Source organism: Fusarium solani (genome assembly GCF_023522795.1).
Source record: "Fusarium solani strain SB1 chromosome Unknown bctg00000009, whole genome shotgun sequence".
NCBI classification, from domain to species: Eukaryota; Fungi; Ascomycota; class Sordariomycetes; order Hypocreales; family Nectriaceae; genus Fusarium; species Fusarium solani.
Genome location: NW_027072144.1, coordinates 666,372 through 693,678, shown reverse-complemented (window position 1 = coordinate 693,678; position 27,307 = coordinate 666,372). Strand labels below are relative to the sequence as shown.

The following is a 27,307-nucleotide window of genomic DNA, read 5'->3' as shown; positions in this document are numbered from 1 at the left end:
GCCAAGCGCCGCGGCGAATAGCATGATCGTAGCCCTGATATGCCATCCTCTGGTCTCCTCGATCCACATGATTCATCTCATCATTATAAGAAGCAGCCACTGTAGGGATTGATATAAGCTTGACTGGCTCGTCACCAAAAAATCGCTGTATTGGCCGTGCTGTAGAAGTCGTTGTTGATGGCCGCTTCCTCCAACGCTCACATCTTTCATCGCCCTTAAATAGGTGGATCACGTAAATGGACGTATCCACCCAAGCCCCAAGGCCCCGTTGAACTCGGTCGCAGGTGATAAAGTGCGGCCTGGAGAGCGGTGGCGAACGCGACAGCATGAGCGCGCGCTCCACGCCTCCGCCTTCCTCCCCCTTCATATCCCCACATCAGGCTGGAGGGCGGTGGGCGAAGAGGACGACGTGGGCGACTGGTTATCTGTGCTCTCACTGCACGAATCTGGCGGCCCCGAAGCTTAGAGCGATATGGTCCCGCGCGCGTGGCTGACGGCAAATGCACCGGCCTGATCCATTTACTCGATCCTCATCGAGGAGGCTAGGTACGACACAGGCAAACATCATCAAGAGGCAGCGAGACGGAGTGCTAGCGTCGTGGCCCGCGGGGACGGGAAGTAAGGAGGCAGATTCGAGCTGAGCTCTCACCATATATGGCTTTCTGAATCAAGGGGTCTCCAGCTCCAAGGCCTGACTGGTAGAAGACAACCTGCTTCACGAGATTGCCACTGGCGTCGAGACCAGTCTTGGAAATTGCTCGGGTAATCTTGGCGACGTTAGAAGGCACCGACTTGTTGCCTTGGTCGGACGAAAGCCACATGCCGTCTGCGCAGAGAATGATGCGCTTGTAGCCTGCGACTTTACATGTCTCCTGCGCCATGGTAGAAGAAGTCTTGATAACTACTACACAGTGGAGAAGTAGACACTGTTCGCCTGCGAGGCCGCCTTTTATCGTCTTCAAGCCTAGGAAAATGCGGCAGAACTGCTTACGATAAATCACGCTGACGCATGGGAAATCAAACTTTTTAAGAACAATCTCGACTAAATCAGTTGCTTGATAGCATTTACGATAGATCCGAGCACGACGTGCAAGTTGATGGCATAAACAAAATGAACGAATAGGAGAGTCAAGTAGCAATCAAGTTGGATTCGAACCTTAACGCCGTGAAGGTTCCCGAATTATGTCGATATCTCGAAATAATCCATTACACTGGATGGCCTGTGATCGGAGGATGACGATAGAGAGACGTGTGAGGTCAGAGTTACCTTGGATTAAGGTTCAGTTACACGACGTGGCCTCATCTCCGGAGGGCCGCACAGACAGTTCATGTTTGCTAAGATTAGTGCTGATGTAGATGATATAGAGTCTTACGCATATATTAAGTTTGTTGGCACCAATTGCGTTGTGGGGTTGAAGTCATTGTGGACGATTGTTGTCACACACCATGGCCATTCACGATCGGTATTGGCTAGAAGGAGTTCGAAGAAAACAACATCCTTCCCCTTTATGCTCTGAATTCTCTTGCCTTTACTCTAGGAAAAATTCGATTCACATGTCTGCCGAGGCGACCTTCATATAACATTTTGACTCTCGACTTTCATCAACGCATGTACTGTAACCACGGCAATGCAATACGGGGAATAGACTTTAGGCATACGATGGCCCTCAACTTTGTGAGTCGAAGTTGAGATGATACGCGGCTCGGATCACAGTCAGCCTTATAAAAAGGCTACACAATGTCGGGTTCTGGAAGTATCATCATCAGTCGGACAGAAAGTTAGACCATGGCGTAGTGAATCTCCCTGAGATTATGTTTGGCCAAGCCTGGACAGATGCCCTAAAATCCATTATATTGGTCAATTTAGAGGGCATTTCCTTCCGCTGAAAGATTAGATTTGACATGTGAAACAAAAACAAGTCTGGTAGGGAGGTATGATGATTTCATGATGGAGACCTCAGCCGGCATCTCCACTGCCGCGCATCGCGTGCTCGTGAGTTCATGTGAATTTATGTATTTATCTATCCCGGAGCTTTCGCACCTGGGATAAAAAACACACCTTGGACTTGAACCACGATATTCTATCATCTGAATAGCAACCCTAAAAAGCAACTAATATCGACATCATGGCCGCAAACAAAAGCGAGCCCGGCAACGCAAGAGACGTACAGGCGAACTTGGCCGATCTCCTCAGTGAAGTTCGCCGTGATATCCTCAGCCAGGCTGGCCGCCTCGTGCCGGATTTGCGTATTCTTCATGGCGGGACGGAGGCAGCCTTAGCCGGTGGCATAGTAGATGATCGCGAGTACTTCGTACGTGTCGCTGGTCTAGTTATGTCGTTGAACTAAAGAGTACTGACCTTTTGTAACAAGGTTGAAAACATCATGCAGCTTGCAGCGTCGCTACCCAATGGCTCTAGAGTTAGGAATGACCTCAACGCCGCGTTTATTAACAGGTTGTGGAACAACCTTCGACACCCGCCCCTTTCGTACTTGGGCGACGAGTTTAGGTACCGCACCGCTGACGGGTCGAATAACGTAAGGCTAAGCCACCCTTCGGCTTATACATCCAAAACTTGACTGATTAACTCTGTAGAACATTTTATACCCTCACCTCGGCGCGGCGGGAAGCCACTACGCCCGAAGCGTGGTGTCCAAGCACAAACGGACTTCTATCCTTCCTGACCCATCTCTTATTTTTGATAGTCAGCCGTGTTCCCCAGGTAAATATATTTTCTGAACGGAGACTTACGTGTCGTAGGTCTCCTGGCCCGAAACGGCACTGTAAGGGAGAGTCCCAGCAAAGTATCAAGCTGTCTCTTCTACCTTGCAACCGTCATAATCCACGGTACGTACAAACATGAAACTATTGGTGAGTTTAATAAACGACAGGCTGACCGACTCACATATCTCTTCCACACCGATGAGGGAGACATGAACAAGTTAAGAAACTCATCATATCTTGATCTGTCACCTCTCTACGGAAAAAACGCGGAAGAGCAAACCAAGGTCCGGACTTTCAAGGATGGGCGCCTAAAGAATGATGCCTTTTCCGAGGACAGGCTCCTTACGCAACCTCCTGGTGTTTGCGCTCTGATAATCGCCTTCAATCGTTTCCACAACTACATAGTTGGAGAATTGGCAACCATCAACGAGGACGGGCGTTTCAGCCTTGCTGACGGCGTGACACCTGGCCATGCAGACTACGACGAAGCACAGCGGAAGCGCGACAATGATCTGTTCCAGACAGGGAGACTGTAGGTTCTCCACTCCGAACTAAAGGATGTATTCAGCTAATGTCTCTGCAGTGTCACATGTGGTCTCTACGTGAATATGATCCTGTCAGACTACCTCCGCACTATTCTCAATCTCAACCGCAATCCCGTTCCTTCTGATTGGAAACTGGACCCTCGAGAGGATTCCAGTCAAGTCTTCGATTCACAGGGGACTCCACGGGGAATCGGGAACCAGGTAAGCGTCGAATTTAACATGATATACAGGTGGCACAGCGCTGTGAGCAGGCAAGACGAAGCGTGGGCGAATGACTTTTTCAAAGAAGTATTCGGTCCCCATACTAATCCTGGTAAAGCATTTGCAGCTCCACAAAGAATCCTCGCTATAATACTGACCACATACATCCTTAAGATACCATGTCCACCGACGAATTCCTGCAAGGCATCCGCAAATGGGGCTCTAGTCTGCCAGGGGATCCGGAGAAGTGGACCTTTGGTGGCCTTACGCGGCTAGAAGATGGGACATTTCCGGATGCCGAGTTGGTTCGGCTCCTGCAAGAAGGAACTGAGAATGTTGCCGGCATGTATTCCCGCAATGAGCTTTATTGCCGCCGACCAGTCAAGCGTACTTACAAATATCTCTTTTCATTCTAGGAGCCTTTGGAGCTAGAAATATTCCCCGTGTTCTCAAGGCCGTGGAAGTCTACGGGATACAGCAAGGACGTCAATGGGGTTTGGCGACGTTGAACGAATTCAGGCTGTTCTTCAAGCTGAAGCCATACACCACTTTTAGTAAGTCCGCAACTATGCGTATACTGGCGATAACTCGTGCTGACTCTCCTTAGCGGACATTAACCCGGATCCGTCTGTGGCTGAAGCGCGTAAGACAACGATCTGTAGGCCGTGTGGTTGGTGGGACGGTGCTAATTTCACGAAACAGTCGAGGCGATGTATGGACACCCAGACAATGTCGAACTCTATCCAGGGCTTCTAGCCGAAGAGACCAAGAAACCCATGGTTCCGGGCTCTGGATTGTGTCCAGGATTCACTACCTCCTTTGCAATCCTGTCCGATGCTGTTGCACTCGTCCGCGGAGATAGGTTTTTCACGGTTGACTACAGCCCCTCAAACCTAACCAGCTTTGGGTAAGACACCTCGTTTGAACTTATCATGTGCACTGCCCTGAAATCGAAACAGCTATACAGAAGTTAGCTCTGACTTTGATGTTGCTGGCGGCGGAGTGATGTACAAGCTCTTGATGCGGGCATTTCCTGGGTGGTACCGCTCAAACAGCGTCTACGCTCTGTATCCCTTCACTGTACCTGAAGCAAACCTTGAAGCCTTCAAGAAGCTCGGTACGTCACAGAACTTTGACTACAGCAAGCCTTCGTTCATTGAGCAGCCGACTCCAATAACTACGTGGCAGGGGGTGGTGGATGTCCTCAGTGACCAGGAGCGCTTTCATGTACCATGTGAGATATCCCCACGCAACTCTAACCTTTCTGGCAAGACTCACAATTCATAAGGGGGAAATCACACTTTCCAACTGACCCACCATGACTACATGCTCAGCGGAGACGCCCTAGCGAACGCCGAACAAAGACAATTTGTCAAACAGTGCCTCTACAGCCCAGAGAAGGGCCTAGAGGAAGTAAGACAGTTTTACGAGTCCATTACTGCCACACTGTTACGCCAGCATGGCCGCAAGATTGGCGAATCCTACCAGGTGGACATAGTAAGGGAGTAAGCATGAGAGTCAGAAGCATCCCGGCCGTTGGGCTAATATTTTCTATAGCATTGGAAACCTTGCCCATGCCCATTTTGTCTCGAGATTCTTTGACATTCCTCTCCAGGAAGATGGGGCAGCACCCGATAGCTACACAGCTAGGGCGCTAAGCGATACGCTCGCTGATCTCTTCGGTTACGTCTTCCTCGACTTAGACACTGCGGCGTCATTTAAGAACCGCCTTATAGCTGCAGCAGGAACCAAAAAGCTTGGTGAGAAGATGCAAAGAACGGTTGGGGGGATCAAAGCGCAAAGCTTCCCTTCCCTACGTCATGTGCTGCGAACGGCCTCCAGTGACGGAGTCCTAGAAAGCTACGGCGAGGAGCTGGTTGAAAGACTGCTCGGGCCCGGAAAAGGCATCGATGAGGCTGTGTGGGCAATTATTCCTACTGCTGCAGCAGCATGTGCTACCCAGGCTCAGGGTGTAAGTAAATGGCTTCTGTGATGAATGTTCGCGGATCTAACTAGATGCCCAGTGGGCTCAGATGATTGATCTGTACTTGTCTGACAAGTACTGCTCTCATTGGCCTGCGATTCAGAAGCTTGCCATGTCGGACGAGCTGGAAGCCTTCGAGAAGCTGAAGAAGTACGCCCTGGAAGGGTACGTGTCTCATTCCTACTTCCCCATACAACATGAACAATGCTTACACGCATCAGCTTCCGCCTCTCGACTCCCGCCTTCGGGGTTCTCCGAACCGTGGTTGCAGACAAAGTTGACGTACGAGATGGTGCTCGCGTTGTACCTTTGAAGAAGGGCGACTCCATATTCACAGATTTTGTGACCGCCGGTTTGGACCCATCCAAGTTTCCTGATCCATACGACATCAAGTTGGACCGGCCGGATGACCTGTACATCCACCACGGCTGGGGTCCTCATGCATGTCTCGGTCGTCCGATTGTGACCGTTGCCGGTGCTAGTATGCTACGTGTGTGCGCTCGGTTGAGCAATTTGAGAAGAGCGCCAGGCCCCGCTGGGGAGATGAAGAGCAAAACGGTAAATGGCGCGTTTAAGATGTACTTGGCTGAAGATGGGAGCAAGTGGACGCCGTTTCCTCTTTGTGAGTTATCTTGAACCCCTGGAGCGTGATTGGCGTATACTGACACGCTGTTAGCCAAAAAGGTCATCTTCGACAAGACCGCTAAGATGTGAGACGGGGTTAGGAGGTTCCAGCAGTTCCGAACTAGTATAGTAGCACAGCAGCTGGTTTTGCTTGACACGCGGCGAACTGGTTTCTTTCTGCCCTGTCGCACTCTGCCATGAACTAAAGTCGGATGATTCGTGGCTTTTCGAGTGTATTTCTCTTTATGATCTTAGATTGAATAGTATATCTTTCTCTTGGACCCCAGGATGGAGTAAAATCTTACGCAAAAAGTTTGGAATCACCCCACCCCCATTATACGGCCTCATTTTTCACCCTTCAACAACACTCTGCAATTACTCGATAATTAATTATTATATAAAGTCAAAAGCTATATCAATTTGAAGCCCTGATTCCGTAAATTAATATTTGGTATACCAACCGCGCGCAAATAACTGCGCGTAGCCGACGTTCCATTGAGTTAGTCAGCTTCTCAATCAGGTCTGTAGATAACGCCTCCCGCGCTTCCTGTATCCATTTTATCATCAAGGCCGTATCGGCCTCGCTTTTCCCTAGCCTAGTAAACTGAGGGTATAATCTTCTTAATTTGACCTTTAATGCCTTCCAAAGATGCTCGATGGGGTTTAAATCGGGTGAGTGTGCGGGCCAGTGGATGATGGGCCGGATGCCATGGAGAAGAAGCCAATCAGGGGACTGCTTTGATATATGAATACGGGCATTATATTGCTGAAATTGGCCAAATTCATCGAGGAAGGGAAGAAGACCTTCTGTCTATGCCCTGCAATAGCCGCAGCTTGAAAATCCGTTCCGTTTTGCCGTTGGATCCCTCGTCATGACGATGAGATGAGACTTCTTCCTTCCAACGATACCAGCCCACACCACAATTGACTGACGGGGCTTTCCGTGTGATTGAATATTAACAAGTTCCTTCCGATACTTCTCATCGGGTCGGCGAAAGACCCAGCCGTCAGGGTTATTCGGGGCGTTTTGGATTATACACTCATCGCCGAAGCAAATCTACGTGGAGAGGTCAGCAAGAACCCCATAACTTTGAGGGTTCCTACCTTGATATAATCACCAGGATGACGGATCCAAAATCGAGCGTATTCTAGTCTCTCTTTCGCATCTTCTTCTGATAGCTTGATTCGTCTTTTTGACCGCCATTTACGACGCCAATGGCTATGAAGACGGTTCTTGAGGGTCTTGATACTAACATCTAATTGAAGCTCAATTAATATATCATTCCATGTAAGAGAACGGTGTCGGTTAATATACGAATTGATACGTATAATCTGCAAAGGCGTAAGCTTCTTTGGACGCCCTTTTCTTGGCCTAGAAGGGTTGTTGTGGTCTTGATCCCATCGTCTCTTTGTCTTGGATACCGTTTCTTATGATGTGTGATGCCAAAGGCAAGGATCACAACCATCGTGAATAGCCCCACGGTTAGCGTGAACGCTACACTATAACTAGCACTAGGCAATAGCCTGCTGCCTATGAGATCGGTAGACTGAACATAGGTATAAGAGACCGGCTCTCGTCACTCCTTTAGATAGAAAATCAAGCGCTCATTTGATCCTCATAGCCCATCAGTACCTGCGACAACAAATCTCCGGAACGAGCCTTACTGTAGCAGTTAGGCAATTATTGCATTCAATGGTGGGTGGCTGGGCCCAAGGACCCTTACTGAGCTACGCAGGAGTGCCGCAAGGACTCAACTGCCGGGCTCCTAGCCGCCGGACGACTCCCCATCCGCCCAACGGCGCACTCAACTGATACAGCAGCGAGTGCCGTGCTATTACGCTGAACGTGGATGTTGGGTCAAGAACTGCCGAGATGAGGAATGTTGTTGCATGGAGCCGGTTGCAGTGACATTCCTGGACCCCAGGCCACCCGGTGGTGGGGAACCAGTTGTTAACAACCGAGCTAAGCTGCTGAACCAATCCCCAACCTTCAGCTAATAGCCGTGGTAGGTCCTTGCTTCGGAAGGTTCGCTATTGCCATGTCATGCCGTTGCAACGCCGTATAAGTGATAGCGGGCTGACCAAATCGTGCATATGGAAAGTTCCGTGCACCCCCGCTCAAGCCTGCGGTAACAGGTAGGAGGGACTAGTCTAGCTGAAGCAACCCATGTGTGACCAGGTAAAATGAGCCTCCCGCAGGACAACTAATCTTGGCTAGGAAATTCCCGAGCCGTAAAGGGATCCGGCTCCTGACCCCGTCCAGGGCTACATGTCGAGGGCCAGGGGCGGTCGCAAACTCAACGTCGTAGGATTATGTCTGTACAGGTTGTCCACTCCGCAGGGCTAGGCCTGGAAGAGTTATACGGAACGTATAGACGTAAGCTTCCGTGATGTCCTACTGTCCACCCTCTCCCCCCACTTTTTTGTATTTCGACAAAATGCACACAAACGGGCCCGTGCGTATAGTCTTTTTCCCCGAGTTCTCCATGCTTCTTGCCACGATGCGACAAGATTCAAGTACTTTATACCTCTACTATTTTTTGTAAATTTGTTTAAACTATAGCAGGTAGCTTGAATAAACTTTAACGAAAATATTGCTGTAATGTTTTTATCAATGTATATTAACATCTAGACTCTCGAAAAGTTATATTCAAAAGCATGAGTTAAAAGGGAAGACTATTATTAATTTCAAACTTCGTCGATTGTCAAGGTAGGGCATGCTATTATCACCTTTTCCGCAAACCTTTTAACTTGACGACTTGAATCGTGGCGCCTAGCTCTAATAGCCTCTCGATACAGAGCTAACTGACTCTTTTATTGAAGACAGAATTTAATGGCCAACGTACTCCACTACCTCGAGACCCTACAGGGTGTGTGTAGTGCGTGGACAGTGCCAATGCCCACCCCCTTTTCCTGGAAATGTCCGTGCGCCGAAAGTATGACAGTGGAGAATGGACAACCTATTCGAATACCTATTACTGTACTACCGTAAAGAGCGGAAGCCAAAAGGGCCGTAGTAGTGGAATGGTGACACAGCCTATGTAAATCTTGCCTAAGAAGCAAACGCCAGTTTTGGACTTTTTGCTCCCTGGTTGTGGATACTTTAGGGAAGTAAAGGCTATTTTTAGCAATTGTACTGTGGGGTAAGCAACCTGGCACCTTATCTAGCCCTACACGCTCCGGGCGGCCCAATTTGTCTCCACCTGCTCAAGAGCCTCAACCCTGTCTCAACGACATCCACTGACGAAGCATCAACGCAAGGAAAAGGGATGAGCTAGGCCTTACAATATTGGCCTGCTCAACCATGGAATATGAAATGGGATAAGTTTCTTGTTTTTGACTAATACTCTTCTATCCTTATTTAACTCTTCAATAATTCTTCAATGAAGCAGAGATTTTATACCCAGTGTAATTTTTGTGGCTGATCACTGACATTATTTTCGAACGCATGTAAGCCAATGCGAACGAGCCATCCTACATATTTTTTTCGTCAGACGATTCGATTGTAGCGTCATGGCTGCATATGGCTTCGGTTACCGGCATTTTGCGGCGTGAGTGGTCAGCAACATCTGCTTGTAGTGCAGTGCACCCACCAATTAAATAACCAGAATCTGTGGCTTGAATCTTGGAAATCCTAATAGCAGCTCGAGCTCGCAGTTTAAAGACAGTCCAATTGAATCTGCAGCCTCCAAGGCTATCCATGCAGGTGTTGACGCAACGGGTACACCATAAAACAAGAAGACTTTTGGTGGTTCGGCGATATAGAAGCCGAGAGAAGCCATGTAGGCCCACTTTATATTTAATGTGCCACCACCAGCTGGCGTAAGCTGTGTCACCGCTCAGAGTGACGCTTCGCTGAGCCATAGCAAACCTTACTATTTCTGGTCAAGATACAACATGTGAATGCAAAGAAGAGCCTATGTACTTGAAGCGCTATACTTTTTGAGACCTTCATGTCCATGATTGGAGTCCAGATGTCTTCCACTCCCAAAGCATCGTCTCTTGCTACCGCTAGGTATCCATCATCCCATTCCACTCCCGCCGCGCTGCCCTGAACTCAATGTTTGGGTTCACTAGGGACATAGTCCAAGGTTTCGTGACTGTTGTCGCAGAAGTTGCGTGTAATATTGCCGGGATAGTTCACAAGGTGACAACTGACACGCGCACTACTGCGGAGAAAATCTGCAGGCGATAGTGCCAGCATAGCCCTAAAGGTGGCGGGAGATATCACCTTCACCGGGGTGAAGATCATGCGTAATTCAGTCAGTACCTCTGCTAAGGTTGGATCCGACGTCGCGGCACCGTACATAAGATTGCGAACGATGCCAGCGATAGCCTCCTAGACACGTATATCACTAGCATCCCGAATAAGGCGCTTAGAGGGTGAATTTTACGAGTTTATACAGTAGTCATAGGGCTCTATTAGCTTGCGAAGTCTTCCCCTATTCCAATAGCATAGACAGCATAAAAGCTAACACTCAGGCCATCATTAGATGGAGAAATCAAGAGTCCTTCTTTGCCTATATTCATCCGCAAAGTGTGATAGGTTTTCGCCACACGTTATCACATGTTTGAGATTAAGAATGTGAAAAGTAAAAAACCGAATAGAAGGGCCCGACCAGTGTCTTTTCCCCGCAGTGGCTTGGAACTCAAAGAATGCTTCCGCGGCCCGTATTGAGCTGATCCAACTTCATGTGGAGGCTGGAGGGGGCTAGCTGAATGGCTTTTGGCACACTTGTAAATCTACTGGCGGCCAGAGTTTACGTGCATTACAGTCACAGTAGGAAAGAAGCTTAGTACTTGATGCAGCTCTAATGTCGGAGGGGGTCGTGAGGCCCTTAACAGGTTCCGTGGTCATAAGCTGCGGCAGTATCAATGCCTAATATCCTGACGATCCTGACGGTGTGACAAAACCAAAAGCGTAAGACACGGGAACATAGTCATTCTCTTAAATGTGTCCAATGATGATCAACAGCGTGAGACACGGCTCGCATTGGATGGAGATTGGGACAACGAGGCTGGCTGAGATAACGATGGCGCTGTAAGCTGACTCTGCTACAGGCCTCAAGCTCGAGGAATGTGCACCAAATCAATGTTACACTTGAGCTTACAGATGTCACGTCAGAATCACCGTGGTGGCTGAGAGCCTCAAAACTAGCTCGTGTCTTTAAGCACTCCTGAAAAGTATAAAATTGGGTGTCGCTCGCGTCTTAAGCCTGTCCACCAGAGACTTCAACCAAGACTTCTGCCAATTGCGTATTTGGCTTCTTTCAGAAAGCAATCATGGTCCGAATTCAAGATTTTGAGGGGATGCAATACTCCCGCGATGGCACTCCAGCTCAGAAACAGGACTACGCCTACTTCAACCAGCAATATGCGACCTCAACTCACCAGGATGATCACAACATGTACCCAGATCTCATCGTTCAGCCGAAACGAGACGAAGACGTCATCAGGGCTGTGATCTGGGCCAGAGAGAACAAAGTCGCTATCGCTGTCAAGAGCGGCGGTCACCAGTACAGTGGTGCGTCGTCTACCAGTGGAAAGAACATTCAGGTCGACCTTAGCAACACGTACAAGGACTTGATGGTTCTGAATCCCCGCGACCCCATTGACAAAGATAGAGCACTGGTGTACGTTGGCGTCAGCAATCAACTCAAGGAGTTGAACGCATATCTCAAGCACAACCAACTGTTTGTCCCCCACGGAGATTGCGCTTATGTATGCGTGGGTGGGCATGGCCAAACTGGTGGTTATGGCCAGCTTGGCCGTAGCTTTGGCCTTTTTAGCGATCACATCAGAACCATTCGCATGGTCTGTCACGACGGTGTCATTCGAGATATCTCTATGAAGAACGACGCCGAGCTTTTCTACGCCATACTCGGGGGCAGTCCAGGTAATTTTGGCATTATCACACACTATATCGTTGAGGTGTACCAGGCCAAGAGCTACATGGGGACCGTTGCCGGCCCAAACGGATTCAAGGGACCGCATGGCATCAAAGGACTTTGGATCTACTCCCCTAAAGTCCTCAAAAAGCTGCTTACCGCCGTCGCACAAATGGCCGACAATGCCAAGGTCCCGCGAGGCTTTGACCTCACTGTTAATGTCCTCAGCACCGACTTTCCCATCGCGATGCTATTTCCCACATTGAATAATGCTGGTATTTGGGAACACATTCAAAACAAGATCAAGAGCACACTTGCGGATGAATTTCTTGAGTGGCTTAATGGTCGCTTCCCCGCCGTCATCATCGTCAATGCGCAATGGTGCCCGACCAGCAGAGATGATAAGTATGACGAGAGTGTTGATCAATGGTTCAACAAGTTCCGGGCCCTCAAGGGTTTCTTCGAAAATGAGACTCTCTCCATCGACGAGTTCGAAGAGGACATGTCCCAGATGACTGGAAGATGGATCCTCCCCAGGCGGCGAGAGTTTGATCTCCCTTACGTCAAGCGCACCCACTCTACCAACTCGAAGACTCTCGAAAAGGACGGCTGGGTCGACTCTATAATTGATCGCATCGACTTGATCTATAGTCCGAACCAGTTGCTCGATAATAACCCAGGGGATAAGGAGTACGAGGTCTACACCCATTGCAAGCTTGTAACGCAGATCCAATGCTTTGGAGGCGCCAATTCGCGTTTCTATCTAAACAAGGATAACGGCACTTCCTACAGCTGGAGGGACACCTCGGTTGTCCAGACGCTGGACTGTTTTCATGAAGTGGGTGACAAGTATAAGGAGTATGCCGAAAAGTGGCAGGCCAAGAATGACTCTATTATGGCTGGTCCCTCGAGCCCGTTTAGTAAGCAGGACAGACGTTTGCTCTGGGGCTCTTATGGTGACTGGGACTTGGGGAAGCAGGAGGTTTGGAAATGTTATTATGAGGATGCGGAGAAGTACCAGAGATTGGGTAGGGCAAGGGGGAAGGCTGATCCTAACGGTACCTTCACTGCAAACCCGTTCGCTGTTTCCGCTGTTCGAGAAACTTAAAATACAATACTGATTCGGTGGACAGTCTGATGAGAGGACTGCTACGGCAGAGAAACATACGGCGGGAGGGGTTTGAGGTCTTTTAAGTCTGGAAAATAAAGTGTTTACTTCAGCTACTCTAACTCACTATGGGAAAACAGTTCCTTCCAATATTACACACCATCTCATTCCCAGGATGCTACAAGTAACTTAGGGATCTTTCCACCGATCGTGTTGCTTGGCTCGGGATTCATGCCTGAGCCACGACGCAAACACCAGTCCCTGTTATATCAATCTTGATTCGTGTGCGACGGCAGATTTAACCAGAGTGACGGTATTATTAATACATTTTGTGGCGATCTCCCCGGCGGACATTTAAAGTGATATGAACTATTTAATAAGATGATAAGATGGCGTCCCCAATGTCTAGGTGGTAGTCAGATTGCCCGGATGGTTGTGAGAGATGACGAACGTTTGAACATGCGAGAAAGCATCCACAGAACGTAGAGCTCACTAGTCTCGCCCTCCTCCAAGGTGCCATTTTTCCTGGCATCAATCATTTTAAATTTCACGGACCTCCGTGTCAGAAACGGGGCGCGATTCGCGTTTTTGTTACACGTCCCGAGAGCGGAAACGTGGCCCGTTTCTGTCTTTTATACTTGAGTAGGGATTGTCTGGGATTGTGGGATAGAGGGTCACTGTCCAAACACAAAGCTCCCAAAGAAGTTGAAGGGGACGCTGCTTGCTATCTGTAGGAGGGGGCTAAAGCCTGGGAGTGGGCCAGGTCCCGGAATAGGATCCAGGCTGCCCAACACACCCCGCTAGACAAGGCGACCATCCCGTTTAACTAGGGTCAAGGATTCCATAGCTGTGCCGTCTCACACAACCTCCAAGATGCGGTGCTCCAAGGTCTGGTCAAACTTCCCGGTCTTTCCTCGTTCCGGCAGACACTAGTGGAGTCCCGGGCCTTCCATAAGGACGTCGAAGATACCAAGGGCCTTCAACTGTGCGAGTTTTTGCGTGCTCGGAGTGGTAGCTGTGGCGATTGCCCCGCTTCAACAGCAAGGTTGACAGCGGCCCTCCGCTTCGTCCCCCAGACTACCTGCGTCCTACTTGTCACTTATGGCTCATTCCGATTGCGAAGAACGTAAAAGGCTAGAATGGCACGACAGCTCGCAAACAATATGACATGTTCTTGGGTTCATTCAACGGCAAACTAAATCATCATGCCCCGTCCTAAAACCGATGCCCACTTGTAAGTTTGAGATACTCTTTAGCAGTTCATGCTCTCATGCAGGCATTGGCATGCCGTCAGCACATGCGAACAACCTCGAGCTGTTTCCATCCACATACTCTTGTGCTCTGAGGCTGTATTGGGTCCCGAACAGGTGACCTATCCAGTCTCCGCCGCGGTTGATGAAGAGCGACGATTTTGCGTGTAGGTAGCCGCGATCTCGTAGGACGTCCTTCTTATCCGTCCTCAGCACTCCAAGCCGTGCCACGAAATCCCTCTCATTTGCGAAATGCTCAGTGTAGTTGACGTGTTCGCACAGAGGGATCCTGTTTCCCCCGACATCCGTACCCATCCAGTCGATGCTCGGATTCCCGAACGTGAAGACCTTTAGTCGAGCCTCCATCGCATCTCGATACATGTTTTTCCTTACAAAATTTTGCAAAACAAGCCTCAACAAGAGACACCCCTGGGAGTAAGCAATCATCACGATATAGCCTTTGGACCCCTTATTTCGAAGCGCAGCCGACAATTCATGGCTCAGGGCCTCCTGGGCGGCCATGCTGCTCGCTGTCCTTTCAATGAGAGTCTTTTTTTGCTTTCTGTCGATGTCTCTCTCTCCCGCACACTCGATCAAGTCCCAAAGGATACCGTCGCTCCTGTTGAAGACGCCCCGGATATCTCTCTTGAAAGTGTCTCGCAACTTTTCGCAGTACAATCGAAGCCAGAAGTATTCTCCAGCAATCCCATTAACAAAAAGCCATTGCTCGCCGTGATTGGGGGTGTTGTCGGGAGCTCTGATCGTGAGTGCTGGTGGAAGTATGACGGTTCCATTGTTGTCAAAGTCGCTCCTCAGAGTTGTGTTCATGAGGAGCTTGTCGAGAGGCCTGTCTTGCTCGCCCGTCGGGGGGATTTGAGAAAGCGATTTACCTAGGCGTTGTAGCTGACAAATCAAAGTATGCCTGTTCATCGCCCTCGTCAGGTCCAACTCGTTGTAGGCGTTGTATCTCCCGTGCGAGTTTTCGCCGTTCGGACTGCCATCTATCGAAAGTGCCGTGGCATAGAGTTTTGCTGGCTCTATTAGGTCGATCAGAAATAAGGCCAAATCGGATTTGTGTCCCAGTATGAATGCCAGGGTCTCTGTATTGGCATCATTGGTGAATATTCCTTTCCATATCAGGAGGGCCTGCGCAAAGTCTTTCTGGCCAATTGCGTCGAGGGTGTGCCTCGTGACTTCGAAGACTACACTCTTCACAACAGTCCCCGTCCCTTTGCAGAAGATTGTGCTTGCTGCGTTCAGGATTTTGTCCGCCTGTATCCCGCCAACTGCCCGTTGAATGCGACACGCCACTTGAGACAGCACGCTTCGCAACGTGCCATCCTTCGCGTCGCAGAATATACGTCCGGCGGTTTCCACGTTCACGTCCGAATCAGACAGCACTCGAAAAGTGGTGTCAACGACTGGGGTAACAATTGCGGACGCCTGGCGAAATGCAACAACAGCAGCACCAGGGATTCCGAGACCGTTCCCAAACATACTTCTCGATCTCATCACAGGATAGTGGCAAATGAAAAAAAAGTAATAGCCTTTGGAGAGCGTCGATGAAGAAGGGAGCTGAAGTGAGAAACTTATAGAAGTTGGTTTGGTAAGAATCTCTATGCTGACTTTAATATCATGACAGAATATATTGAGCGGATTAGGGTAGGGCGGGAGCGCGTTGAATCTTATATCTCTATTAAGACCAAATAGCCTGAGAGATGAAGCTTCGCATGTCATGTCAATAGCAATAGATCTGTCGCTACTATGTATACTGATAGGCCCGAAGACGTGCACACACCAGAATTGCGTTTAGCATGTGAAAGACATCTTATACGACGATGTCGCCTTACTTGCGAGGATACATAAGCTCCTTCCAGCTGAGTGGGCGCCGCATCACAATGACACATCGAACCAGTTCAAGAGGAGAGGGTAAGCTACCTGAGCGGTCCAATGGTGAGGAGGATAAGGACTACCACACACCTAAAGTTGCCGAGAGCGTTCAGAGCACCCTACTATCCGTTTTAATGCTAATAAAGTAAGTTAACCAAAAATAACATATGACGCACCTCTTATGACATAGATCTAGATGGTCCTCGTGTTGGCTGACGGGAGATGCATAAATTTCGCCAATGACGACGCTATGAGACTGCGGGCAGAAGCTCATTTCGGTTAAGGTGCCTTGCCCGTCGCATTTGATCATTTCCTCACTAATTATCACGGATATTACCTTAACGTTACGTGAATTAAGTGTCTCCTATAGAGACTAGCTGGACTGGTAGGCGATTCTGACTGGGATAGTCAGCCCCAAGGCAGATGAAGCGAAACCAATGAATGCAAATCGAAGTAAGAGTCGTTAGACCCAAAGTCATGAATATTTGAATCCTAAGGCGGGTGGTCAGAATCTACCGCACCCAGTGGTGCGTCGTCCTTAATGGCGTGCCGAGTTCCGTGTAGGGATATAGAAATGTACACGATGCCTGGTAGAGCAGGCGCTCGACGACATTGATTATAATTGTTGGAGGAACCATGAGCTGCCATTATAACTAATCTTATAAACATAACTCCATTCCCTTACCACACGATGTACAAAATACTGCATATGAAGGATTGGATGTATCCGTGTATTGATAAATGAGAGGGTTCAGCGAGCCATATTCAAGCCCGCCTGATTACTCTCAGTGCCTACACGGGCTGACGGACCATGTTTTTGGCACTATAGGCCCTGATGGTTATACATTAATAGATGATATGTCTCGAGGTTTATCCTGAGCTGGAAACTTTTATACGGGGGGTTAGCTAGAAACATGACAATATGGGCGAATTTGGTCTTCGAAATAGAGTTAACCCCACTATAGCCTTGTAAATCAGTATTACGGTGGGGTGCGTACCTGCCGGTAAGCTTAGCCTCAAAAGATTTAAGGTTCGGGGCGACCGTCAGCGTCAAGTCAGCGGCGATCAGAACGAATGGATCCGATTGGATGCGATCAAGGACGCCTGCGAGGTCTTGGCTTAGACCCATGAGCAAGTGCCGGCCCTTGGGATGTTAGCGAGTCCCCAGCCCGTAGCAGGGGTCAGAAAAGGTCACTTTTCAGCCTCGCAGTATGTCTAACATGGGTCAATTTAAACCTACCGTAGAAACTCGAAAAATTGAGCCTCTTGGCAAAGTGGAACCGGGCCAATTTCCCCGCCCACCTTTCCTGATTAGGAATAGTGTGTCTATCATCATCCGACCTCAATCCCTCTGATCATAGCTTCTCAAAATACCCTCACAACAGCTCCTCACGAGGCCCTCAAAAACACTCTTCTAATATGACTCTCAACCCGGCCGGCTTCATTGATATCATCTGTATGTGGCCTCTCATTGGTCAGATTGCATAATCAATATCGGCAGATGTGACGGATGATTTCGCCAACGCGGCCTGCTTTGAAGTCGGACAGACTTGCCGCCTCACGTACAGAGATCCCTCCAGCCCAGGTATAAAACCGGCATTTCCCTTACAAATGAAGGCATCCACTACGCTTGGTTAAGAGAGTTAAGTCGGCGAGGCTTTGACGATATCTTGGAAGCAGGAAAGGTGGTGTTATGTAAGGTTGAGAGCCGGGGTCGGCGATGGACGAAGTGGGACTTCAGGCTAGGGGTCGAGAGGGAGTGGCAAGAAGGAATTGCGTTCTATTGGATCGAGGATGGGGTCCCCAATGACAAAGTGACTTCTTCCTCCATAGTAATTTCGCCCTGAGAGAAGGTACTAAAGTCCACAAGCCGATTTATTAGTTCTTCCCTGACATCTGACCTTGTGAAGTTGACCGTGACTCCTTTCTCCACAGCTATCCGTGCCAACTCTTCTGTAGAAAGAGAGGTCAGAGACTCAATAAGGTCATCTTCTGGGAGGCCTAGTTGTTCATCATCAAATGTAGAAGCTATTTCTTGGTGTTGATCCTCTCCTTCTTCCGGATTTGAAGCTATTTCCCAGTTGCTGAAGTCAATCTCTTCTTTCTTCATGTCTTCGATGCTGATCCTTTCTTCTTCACTTCTATCAGGCCGTAAGCCAATTCCACAGGTGGAAAAGGACTTCTGAATCAACTCAGGTCGCTCTAGAAGTCGCTCCCAAGCCCGGCCGACGATGTGGGTTGTCATGACTCGCTTCTCAGTAGGGGTCCACTGCTTGGAATTGCGATCCGGGTCATTCTCTCTCTCTATGATCCACTCATCGGCATACTGCTGTAACCACGCTTTGAAGACCTTGTTGATAGATACGTCAAGCGGTTGAAGAAGGCTCGTACAGCCCGGGGGTATCATCGCCGGCAGGATCTTCGACTCCTTCAGTAACGCGTTCACGTCGTCAGTCTTATGAAAACTCGCTACATCCATAACGAGCATAAATTCCCTGTGTTCTCTCTTGCAGGGGATAACCTCCTCGTTCAGCCACTTCAGGAATAACTTCTCGTTATTGTAGGCCGTCGGGTTGAACTCTACGGTAACCCCCGGATGATATAGATGACCTTCTCGCTGCATGATCTTCCCCTTCGGTGGTTCAGCGCCCTCGAATATGAGCTTTGGTTTGAGACGTCCCAGTCCATTAGCGAAAATAGATAGTAGAAGAGTCGCTTTTCTCTTGCTCCAGCCGCTTCTGTCGGTCTTCCCGGAGACAGTCTTATCACCCTCGAGGGCGTAGGTTGATCCATCAAGGTATTCAAAAGGAATTGGTGTTTCATCAACGTTGAGGATACAGTTATTGTGAAACCGGCGTTTTGGGGAGTCGAGAAGATCAGGGATCTTTTCCCCTAGCTGGTAGGGGTATTTGGGAGGGTCCATAGGGACTGGTGATGCCCTCCTTTGAGAGTTGCGTAAGACGAAGCGAAGGAAACTATTGACAATGCGACGGTACTCTGCCGGGGTCTTCTGGGCTTGGTTGGTGACTCGCCGCTTCACGATACGGTGCCGCTTCTTAAAGTTCAAGAACCATCCATTAGAGAATGCGAATAGCTGCTTATGTTCTGGATAGACCTCTTTGAAGAGGGATTTAGCTGTAGACCGGAACCAAGAGACTGTAATGATTTTCTTCTCTGATCGCCGCTGAACGAACTGTCTGAATAGCTCTTCTTCAAGCTTCGGCCAAAAGGGTCTCCACGAGGGATCTGAGGCGATGATACCGAGGATCTTGTCTCGCCGCTTCCACCACCCGCGAACGGTCTTTTCCTTGACCTTGAACCACGTTGCCGCCTCAGAAATATACGGTTGACGATATCCATCAATAACTTGAACCCGCCTTGAACCCCTAGTATTCGCTTTTGGGTCATAAATGCGGTGGTTAATGAGAAACTGAAGAACCCGGACCTGCTTGGCGGGAGAGTGTGTTTCTTCCTTCCTTTGCAGTGGGGCGAATGGCCGTGATTTGCGCTCAGAAATTGGCTTGGGCTTTGGACCACGCTTACGCCTCGGCGTCACTTGTAAATTGGGCTCGCACTGTTCGAGGACCATGATGACTCTCTGAAGATATATCAGAATGCTTCATTCCATGAAAAAGAGTGAATTTTGATCCCTTCATCAAGGGATTACTCTGATATCCGATTCATGAAGAGCCTCACGAGGCTTGACCCGAGAGGGCATAGCGGGCGGGAAATTGGCCCGGTTCCACTTTGCCAAGAGGCTCAATTTTTCGAGTTTCTACGGTATACGCGTCTCTCATTTCCCGGGGTGGGGAATCTCCGAGCGGGCCGGCCTATGGGGATTTGCTCCACGCATGCATGTTCGGGGTCCACCGGTAAGACAGGGGAGGCAGGGGCAGCAGCGGCGCCGTCGATCGGTATCGGATCGGAGAGAAAGAGGGGGAAAAGTAGTTTACAGTGAAAAAGCAGGTCCCTGTAGTGGCAATGGCTTCATGTGATTGGCTAGGACAGCATGGCGGCGAATAGCAGGGTCGGGGAGCGACAGGGGGGACTGGGGAAGGCAGGGGCTCAGGGGCCAGGGGTCTGACTTTTCGCCGGAAGAGCCGAGCGGAATACAGACAGTAGTAGTAGTAGTAGGATTAAAATGAGAATTGAATGACCGAGCATACGAAGCGACTCTCTTTCTACTTAAAAATATTTTTTTTCGTGTGAAATAAGCTTTTTCGGATTTTTAATGGATTTAAATGTCGATTTTTTACCGAGTATGTGATTTCACTGTCCCACGCGACCTCGCCAACCCGACCACACTTCTATGCGCGGATATCACGGGGTGTAGAATATATATATTGATGTCCTATGTCCTATGTCCTATGTCCTATGGGGCCGCGGAAGCATTGTGGCTCGAACGGAAGCGAGCTTCATTAGTCTGGATGTAGCGTTCCAGAATTGCCTTGGACGCCGACGCCGCCGTCGCCGCCGCAAAGTTCTGCCACCCTTTGTGCTTGTGGCTGTCCGCATAGTCGCACACTCCCTTGACCACGATGCACGGCACGTCGTCCCAGACCTCAGCGCTCTCCATCTCGAACGCAATCACGCCTGCTTCCCTCGAGAGCCTGTCCCGGTCCGCAGCCGACTTCATCACCCTATCTCCCGACGCGACAACTCCCACATGCACCGCAGGCTGCGGAGACGTATCGCCACCCTCGTGTTCTGACTGTGGTTGTGCCTGAAGCCGTTTCCTCGCAATAAGATGTTTGTCGTCGCATCCGAGACTCGCGCATGACGAGCTGAGCGCCTCGTCGCAAACGGGGTCGAAGTCGCTGAAGCAATCGCGGCAGATACAGGTCGGCGACAGGTGGTGCTTGTGGCGATAAGTCGGCTCGAAAAGCTTGTCTTCCGCCCTTCCGGGGTAGTCGTACTTGCCCCGTCGCCTTGTCTGGGCAACGCTAGCCTGGAGCTGCCGAAGAAAATCGGCAGTCCGTTGTTCGAGCCGGTCGAGGCCCCGATCGGTCTCGAATGTGGCGACCAGGTTGCGGGCGTCTTTATTCGGCCGGCCAAGATTGTCCTCGACAGTGTTCTTGCGTACAAACTTGTCTGGATACTTCCGGCCGAAATCGTACTGGATGACGGTCTTGCTGATGACAACGTCGCCCAGCAAGATTTCGCCGTCTCGGCCGCGAGGCATACCACCACACACTCCGACAAGGAGGGCTAGTCGCAAGCCGCCATAGCTCGATCGCATGCTGGCGGCCGCGCTCGCCGCGGTTGCCTTGCCCATATGCGGTAGGAGGGCCAGAACGACATTGCACTTGCCCACACGGCCAGTCGTATAACTATTTGGGTCTCCCGTCGCTCGTCCGTACTGGTCGCCATTTTCGTCCCAGAACTCGTCAAAGATGTAGGTAACGGCGTCGTACTCGAGTGGCAGCGCGCAGATGATTGCAATCTCGAAATCAGCCCGGCTAGCAGGAGGGGACGCCTGCTCGAATCTGCCCTGGTCAGCATCATCCACAAAGCTGAGCTCCACTCCCAAGTCCTCCGCTCGGGAACCGTCCGAATCGAAATTAGCGACAGCGGATCTAACATCTTTGCCGTCATCGACCCATCGTGGCATGGAAAACAACGCGAATCGCTCCAGATGCAGCGCGATGTGGCTCTGCATCTTCTCTGCGGTCTCCACTGCCAGAGAACAGACCGGGCAGCACCGGTCCGCCTCCGCCAGCGTCGACTCGCTGACTTGAGTGAGGATGCTCTCGTCGGACAGGGAGCCGCCGCCATGCTGCTCGTGGGTGTGCTCCTGATACGACGCGAGGGTGGTGAAGATGCGGTCCTCGTGCTCCGGGCATCGGAAGATCCTTCGGTGGGAGGCGTTCTCGTGCTGAATCCAGTCCCGTTGGGTGTCGTATAGCTGGTCTGGATTCCGACAATGTTCGTAAGTGCAGATGTACGGACGCAGATCGTGTATCAGATGAGCTCTGTGTATAACCGCCATCAGCTCAACATCCATTTTGCTTTTCCAGCGATACCTCTCTTCTTCATCAGGGCTCCGCTTACTTCCACGCTTTCTCAGCCAGGAGGGCCTTGGAACAGAGAGTGAAGCAGTAAGGACACTCGAAAAACTGCTCGGTAGGGTCTATACTAGGCGGCGGAGGGAAGTCGACGACGTCTTTGCTAGGCTGCCAGGCTGATGGCGCATACTCGGACACGGAAACATTGGACATGTTCTCCCTCATGGGTGCCTGAGGAAGGTTCAGACGACTAGCGGTTGTCACTGACAGGTTGCCTGGGGCGTCAGCAGGTAGGGCACTGCCATCGATTATAGGCTCGGTGCTGGCTTGGATGGGGTCCTGGGCCAGGCCGCTTGTTGAGACCTGTTGTATCGCGGCTGTGGCATGCTGATGAAGTTTGTCTCGATGTTTCCTCCAGTACGCGAATTGCTGTCGTCTGCGGCCGTTTGCTCTGGCTATCCGGCGTACCAGGTATGACTCAGTGCCATCGGCGATATTGTTCTCGTGCTGCAAAAGAACCGTCCGTATAGGCTCCCACACGTAATCGTTGCCCTCGTCCTCTTCATCTTCGTCATACTTTCCCTCTTTCTCTTCGACAGGAGGAAGCGTCGGCTTCTCCTGGAGCGCCGCGTGCTTCCTGTACTGCAAGAAAAGGGATCTGACATGGTCGAGGTCAAACGCCTCAAATACATCGAGGAGGTTGACGTTGGTCTCTTCGTCGATCTGCCGGAAATGCTGGGCCTTCGAGGATGCTAGCCGGGTAGCCGGGTTACGAATCCAGATGGACAGTTTGAACAGTCGGTCGATGGGATCCCTTACGCCGCTGAGGAGGAGGCCCATGTCAGATTCAGGCTCTGACTCCGTGTCAGAAGCATCATCCTCTTCCATGAATAGTTGAGCCTCTCCATTGAGATATTCGAGGGCTAACGGGTCTGGGGTTAGCTGTGCTTGAGGATGTAGCAAAGTGCAGCCAGCGGAGAGCTCAAGAGGCAAGAGTAAGATGATAGGCAAGGCAAATCGAGAAATATTGCACCTTCTTTCAAGGATTCGATGAGACTTTTCGTAAATCTGTACAGGGTATCTCTTATGCTGCCGGCATCTCTGATCCGATAGTCGAGGGACCCATGCCCTGATACGAAGACACCAAGATTTACTGCCCACAGCTCGAACCGATCGGCCTCGGCTGCGAACTTAGCCTTTGGCCATTCGTCTGATTTTTGGTCAACACCGAGCTGCCTTGGGTTATTGACGTTGTTGATCTGCCTGAAAAGTTTCAATGCTTCCAGGCAGAGAGGAGCAAGGGACTCCATGACTGTCGTTCCTGGGCCACAGGGGTGTAATATGACCGTATGATTTAGTATCGATTAGAATAGAGATTAGTCTAGTCGAGGAATAACTAGCGTTGGTCTATCGCAAACGTTCAGGGAGGATACCCCATCTTTTGAGGGAATAAAGCAAACCGGCTGTCAACCCGGAGTGGTATTATTGCGGGGTTCCGGGATAACGCCATGGTTTTACCCCGCTCAGGCAGGGCTAGCCGTGACAGCCCAAGTGGAGATCAGCTTTGACACCTAACCTTTCTCCAACTACTAAGAAAACACCAGATCGAGCTTCATGTCAGGAATCGAGATAGCAGGTCTTGTTCTCGGCGCCGCGCCTATCATCATCTCCGCGTTGTCAGGGAGAGAGAACATCGTCATTCCGTTCCGCAAGCGGAGCCATGTTACCAAGCTCACCCAGTGATCGGAATGGTCTGGTATGAGTTGGTATTGGTATGGTATATACCGCCAAGACTTGGTATGGTTTGAAGAAATCTCAATACCATGGTATTACCGGTATACCAAGTCATACCGGTAAGGCTAAAATAGACTAAAAATAGGCCGAGTTGGTGGCGCTAGGCGGCTGGGTTATGGACTAAACTGGCTAGCGCCTCCTTAAGGTCAACATTTTCTCGGCTTAGAACTTATAATCCTACGACACATAACCTATTTACAATATTAAGGTATTACCTATGGAATCTCTAGTTCCAACCTCGCTGTCACGAACTCATTTGATCACGTGCTATCGCACGTGATACTGAAGATTTTCCCTGAACCAGGGACAGATTGATCTTGTTTTCCCTTTTACTTCTCTTTTACGCTACGTCTTGTATCTAGAACCCAACCCTTACTGCCAATTGAACTCGATTGACCTCGAATCCTCACAGTCTTAACAGTCTTGGCATCCTTAATGGTATTATTGGTCTTACCGGTAATACCATACCGGTTATTATATAAGCAGCTGGTATGGTGTGGGGCCCCATAGGGACACGCCTAGGCGCGCCTCCACTCGCAAACGCGTAGGCGTGCAGATTATGTCAGCCCTCAATTTGGCCCAAACTGTCACGGCCCATGCCGCGATCGAATGCGTGTCGCCACACGGCACGGATCAACGTATTCCGCTCACTCGCACCGAGTGAGCGGGACCCATTTTCTCACTCCGGGCAAGTGAGAATGTAACACTATCTCACGATGGGCATCGTGAGATGCTCCCCAGACCCTGCCTATAAAAAACCACACAATATCCCTTAGACAGACACTCTCGCTACCTCAGCTTTCAATACAACTTGATTACTCAAGAATACTTCTTGACATTATCAGACGTGATTCGCCACCCTACGCTCAGTACTACGCCCCGTTACAACTGCCAACATAAACCAATTAGGTTACGGTTTACTACGTTGGGAACCTTGACCGTCACACAAACCCCACAGTCGCAGTTTCAGGGGCTCCGTCTGTTGCTGCCACTGCTGAACACAACTACAGTCTCCAGGAGCGGGCTTCCGCTATGGCCCAAGCAACATTTCCTGATGATGTGCTCCCGCCGGAGGGTACATACGATTCACGAGAGGCTCTACTCGCAGCTATCAACGAATGGGCAGCACCCAGAGGATACGCATTCATAACTGGGAGATCTTCGCGATCAACTAGTGGCAGGCAGATTGTTACATACGCATGTGATCGGTGGTGTCGTCCACCTAGCGCCTCAAAAGATCGCCAGCGCAAGACTACTACACGAGGAACCAATTGTCGGTTCTCAATCATTGCGAAGGAATCCCTGGATAAGGCGACCTGGTCTTTAAGGCATCGTCCGGACAGCCGATTTTCCTTACACAACCACGAGCCAAGCTGGCACAAATCGGCTCATCCAGTCCATCGGCAGCTCTCTGATGCGGACAAGTCAACAATCAGCCGCCTTACGAATGCCGGGGTAGCGCCAAAGGATATCAGGACATATATCCGTCAGAACTCGAACACCATTGCAACCCAGCAAGATATCTATAATCGTATCGCAGATAGCAAACGAGAGCTGTGTGAGGGACAGAGCACTATACACGCCTTTGCTAACCAGATGGATAAGGAAGGGTTCTGGAGCCGGATGCGGCTCGATTCAGATGACCGAGTCACGGCTGTGTTATTCGCCCACCCAGAGTCATTGGCGTACCTCCAGGCTTATCCAGACCTACTTTTCCTCGACTGCACATACAAGACGAACAAATATGGGATGCCACTGCTTGATATGATTGGCGTCGACGCCTGCCAGCGATCATTCTGTATCGCCTTTGCATTTCTTAGTGGCGAGACTGAGCAGGACTACCTATGGGCCTTGGACCGGCTCAGGTCCCTGTATGAACTCTGCAATACAAGGCTTCCATCTGTTATCCTAACAGACCGCGATAAGGCTTGTATGAATGCCGCAGAGATCTGCTTCCCATCTTCAATTTCTCTCTTATGCCTATGGCACGCGAACAAGGCAGTCCTCCGCTATTGCCAGCCGACATTCGTGCGCCACCAACAAGGATCGGAGGCCTATCAGCAGGGTCTGAGCGATTGGAGTGAGTTTTTCAACCACTGGCACTCAATTATGAAGTCACCAGACGAAGAGGCCTTTGATCAGCGCGTACAGGAGCTTGAAAGGTGCTACCTACCGCAATACATTGAAGAGGTTGGCTATATCAAGGCCAATTGGCTCGATCCGTACAAGGAAAAGCTGGTGAAGGCTTGGGTTGATCAGCACCCTCATTTTGGTAATGTAGTTACCTCGCGGGTTGAGGGTATCCATGGGCTCCTTAAGAGCCACCTCAAGAAATCTACGCTGGATCTCTTCGAGGCTTGGAGGGCTATGAAGCATGCGCTCCTTAATCAATTAGCCGAACTGCGATCCAACCAAGCGAGCCAGCAAATGAGAATACCGATTGAGCTCTCTGGATCACTATATAGTGCCATACGTGGCTGGGTATCTCACGAAGCTTTACGCAAAGTTGAAGAACAGCGGAAGCTGCTCTTGAAAGAAAACCTGCCTGGTTGCACCGGCGCATTCTCTCGATCTCACGGCCTCCCTTGCGCCCATACTCTCAAGGCTCTACAAGAACAAGGTCAAGCCCTTCGCCTGGAGCATTTTCACACGCATTGGCACCTCAATCGCCATGGTGTTCATCAGTTACTACTAGAGCCTCGGCATCGACCTGATCGAATAGCCGCCGGCTCGACTACTGGTAGACCGCAATCAAGCACCCAGAGAGAGCCAAGTGCATTCGAGGCAGTTCAGGCAACAGTACGGCCAAAGGCACAACCCAAATGCAGCAGATGCCACCAAGTAGGTCATAGAATGACTTCAAAGGCATGCCCTCAGCGATACGAGGAACTTTTGCAGTCGTCAGCATCGTCGGCGCACGTAGGGGCAATGCCAGCGGCGTTGCCGTCGGCATTATCAGGGCAGGTACGACCAGTGCCGACGACATTTTCATCAGCACCATCTTTGGAGGCAGGGGAAGCTCTAAGACCAATGTCTTCAGGGTCATCAGGGCAGGAAAGGCCAATTAGGGATAGTGCTAGCTGCATTGTTGTTAGTATCGACGACACAGATAGTACAATGCCGGCAGCATCATCATCAGCACCGTCGGCTCAGGCAAGGATGGTGCCGGCACCTAGGTATGATGACCCGCGGGCTATCTATCAGAAATATGTTGCTGCTCGAGATGCTTGGTATAAGGCGCAGCCTCGTGGCAGTATTAAAACCAACCAGCAATATCGGAGGGCGCTAGGTCTA

General features: G+C 50.2%; 7 protein-coding genes across 7 annotated transcripts; 3 read left to right on the top strand and 4 right to left on the bottom strand.

The window, feature by feature from the left end:
• Positions 1–590: 590 nt before the first annotated feature.
• On the bottom strand, positions 591–881 carry MRS44_013285 (uncharacterized protein; the record flags this gene model as incomplete). Its single annotated transcript, XM_065616770.1, has 1 exon — positions 591–881. The coding sequence occupies one exon, from the start codon at positions 879–881 to the stop codon at positions 591–593; it is 291 nt and encodes a 96-aa protein (XP_065472842.1).
• A 1,245-nt stretch (positions 882–2,126) lies between these two features.
• MRS44_013284 (uncharacterized protein) lies at positions 2,127–6,168 on the top strand (the record flags this gene model as incomplete). Its single annotated transcript, XM_065616769.1, has 15 exons — positions 2,127–2,312; positions 2,373–2,537; positions 2,596–2,704; positions 2,761–3,256; positions 3,308–3,582; positions 3,645–3,857; positions 3,899–4,024; positions 4,078–4,113; positions 4,173–4,377; positions 4,430–4,704; positions 4,759–4,975; positions 5,028–5,442; positions 5,495–5,619; positions 5,676–6,076; positions 6,131–6,168. The coding sequence occupies 15 exons, from the start codon at positions 2,127–2,129 to the stop codon at positions 6,166–6,168; spliced, it is 3,282 nt and encodes a 1,093-aa protein (XP_065472841.1).
• Positions 6,169–11,361: 5,193 nt separating this feature from the next.
• MRS44_013283 (uncharacterized protein) lies at positions 11,362–13,074 on the top strand (the record flags this gene model as incomplete). Its single annotated transcript, XM_065616768.1, has 1 exon — positions 11,362–13,074. One exon carries the CDS (start codon positions 11,362–11,364, stop codon positions 13,072–13,074), a length of 1,713 nt encoding a protein of 570 aa, XP_065472840.1.
• A 1,268-nt stretch (positions 13,075–14,342) lies between these two features.
• Positions 14,343–15,821, bottom strand: MRS44_013282 (uncharacterized protein; the record flags this gene model as incomplete). Its single annotated transcript, XM_065616767.1, has 1 exon — positions 14,343–15,821. One exon carries the CDS (start codon positions 15,819–15,821, stop codon positions 14,343–14,345), a length of 1,479 nt encoding a protein of 492 aa, XP_065472839.1.
• A 2,173-nt stretch (positions 15,822–17,994) lies between these two features.
• On the bottom strand, positions 17,995–19,803 carry MRS44_013281 (uncharacterized protein; the record flags this gene model as incomplete). The annotated part of the gene is made up of 1 exon (XM_065616766.1): positions 17,995–19,803. The coding sequence occupies one exon, from the start codon at positions 19,801–19,803 to the stop codon at positions 17,995–17,997; it is 1,809 nt and encodes a 602-aa protein (XP_065472838.1).
• Positions 19,804–20,586: 783 nt separating this feature from the next.
• On the bottom strand, positions 20,587–23,529 carry MRS44_013280 (uncharacterized protein; the record flags this gene model as incomplete). Its single annotated transcript, XM_065616765.1, has 3 exons — positions 20,587–22,186; positions 22,266–23,161; positions 23,374–23,529. The coding sequence occupies 3 exons, from the start codon at positions 23,527–23,529 to the stop codon at positions 20,587–20,589; spliced, it is 2,652 nt and encodes an 883-aa protein (XP_065472837.1).
• A 1,200-nt stretch (positions 23,530–24,729) lies between these two features.
• Positions 24,730–27,081, top strand: MRS44_013279 (uncharacterized protein; the record flags this gene model as incomplete). Its single annotated transcript, XM_065616764.1, has 3 exons — positions 24,730–24,738; positions 24,923–26,812; positions 26,866–27,081. 3 exons carry the CDS (start codon positions 24,730–24,732, stop codon positions 27,079–27,081), a joined length of 2,115 nt encoding a protein of 704 aa, XP_065472836.1.
• Positions 27,082–27,307: the final 226 nt, after the last annotated feature.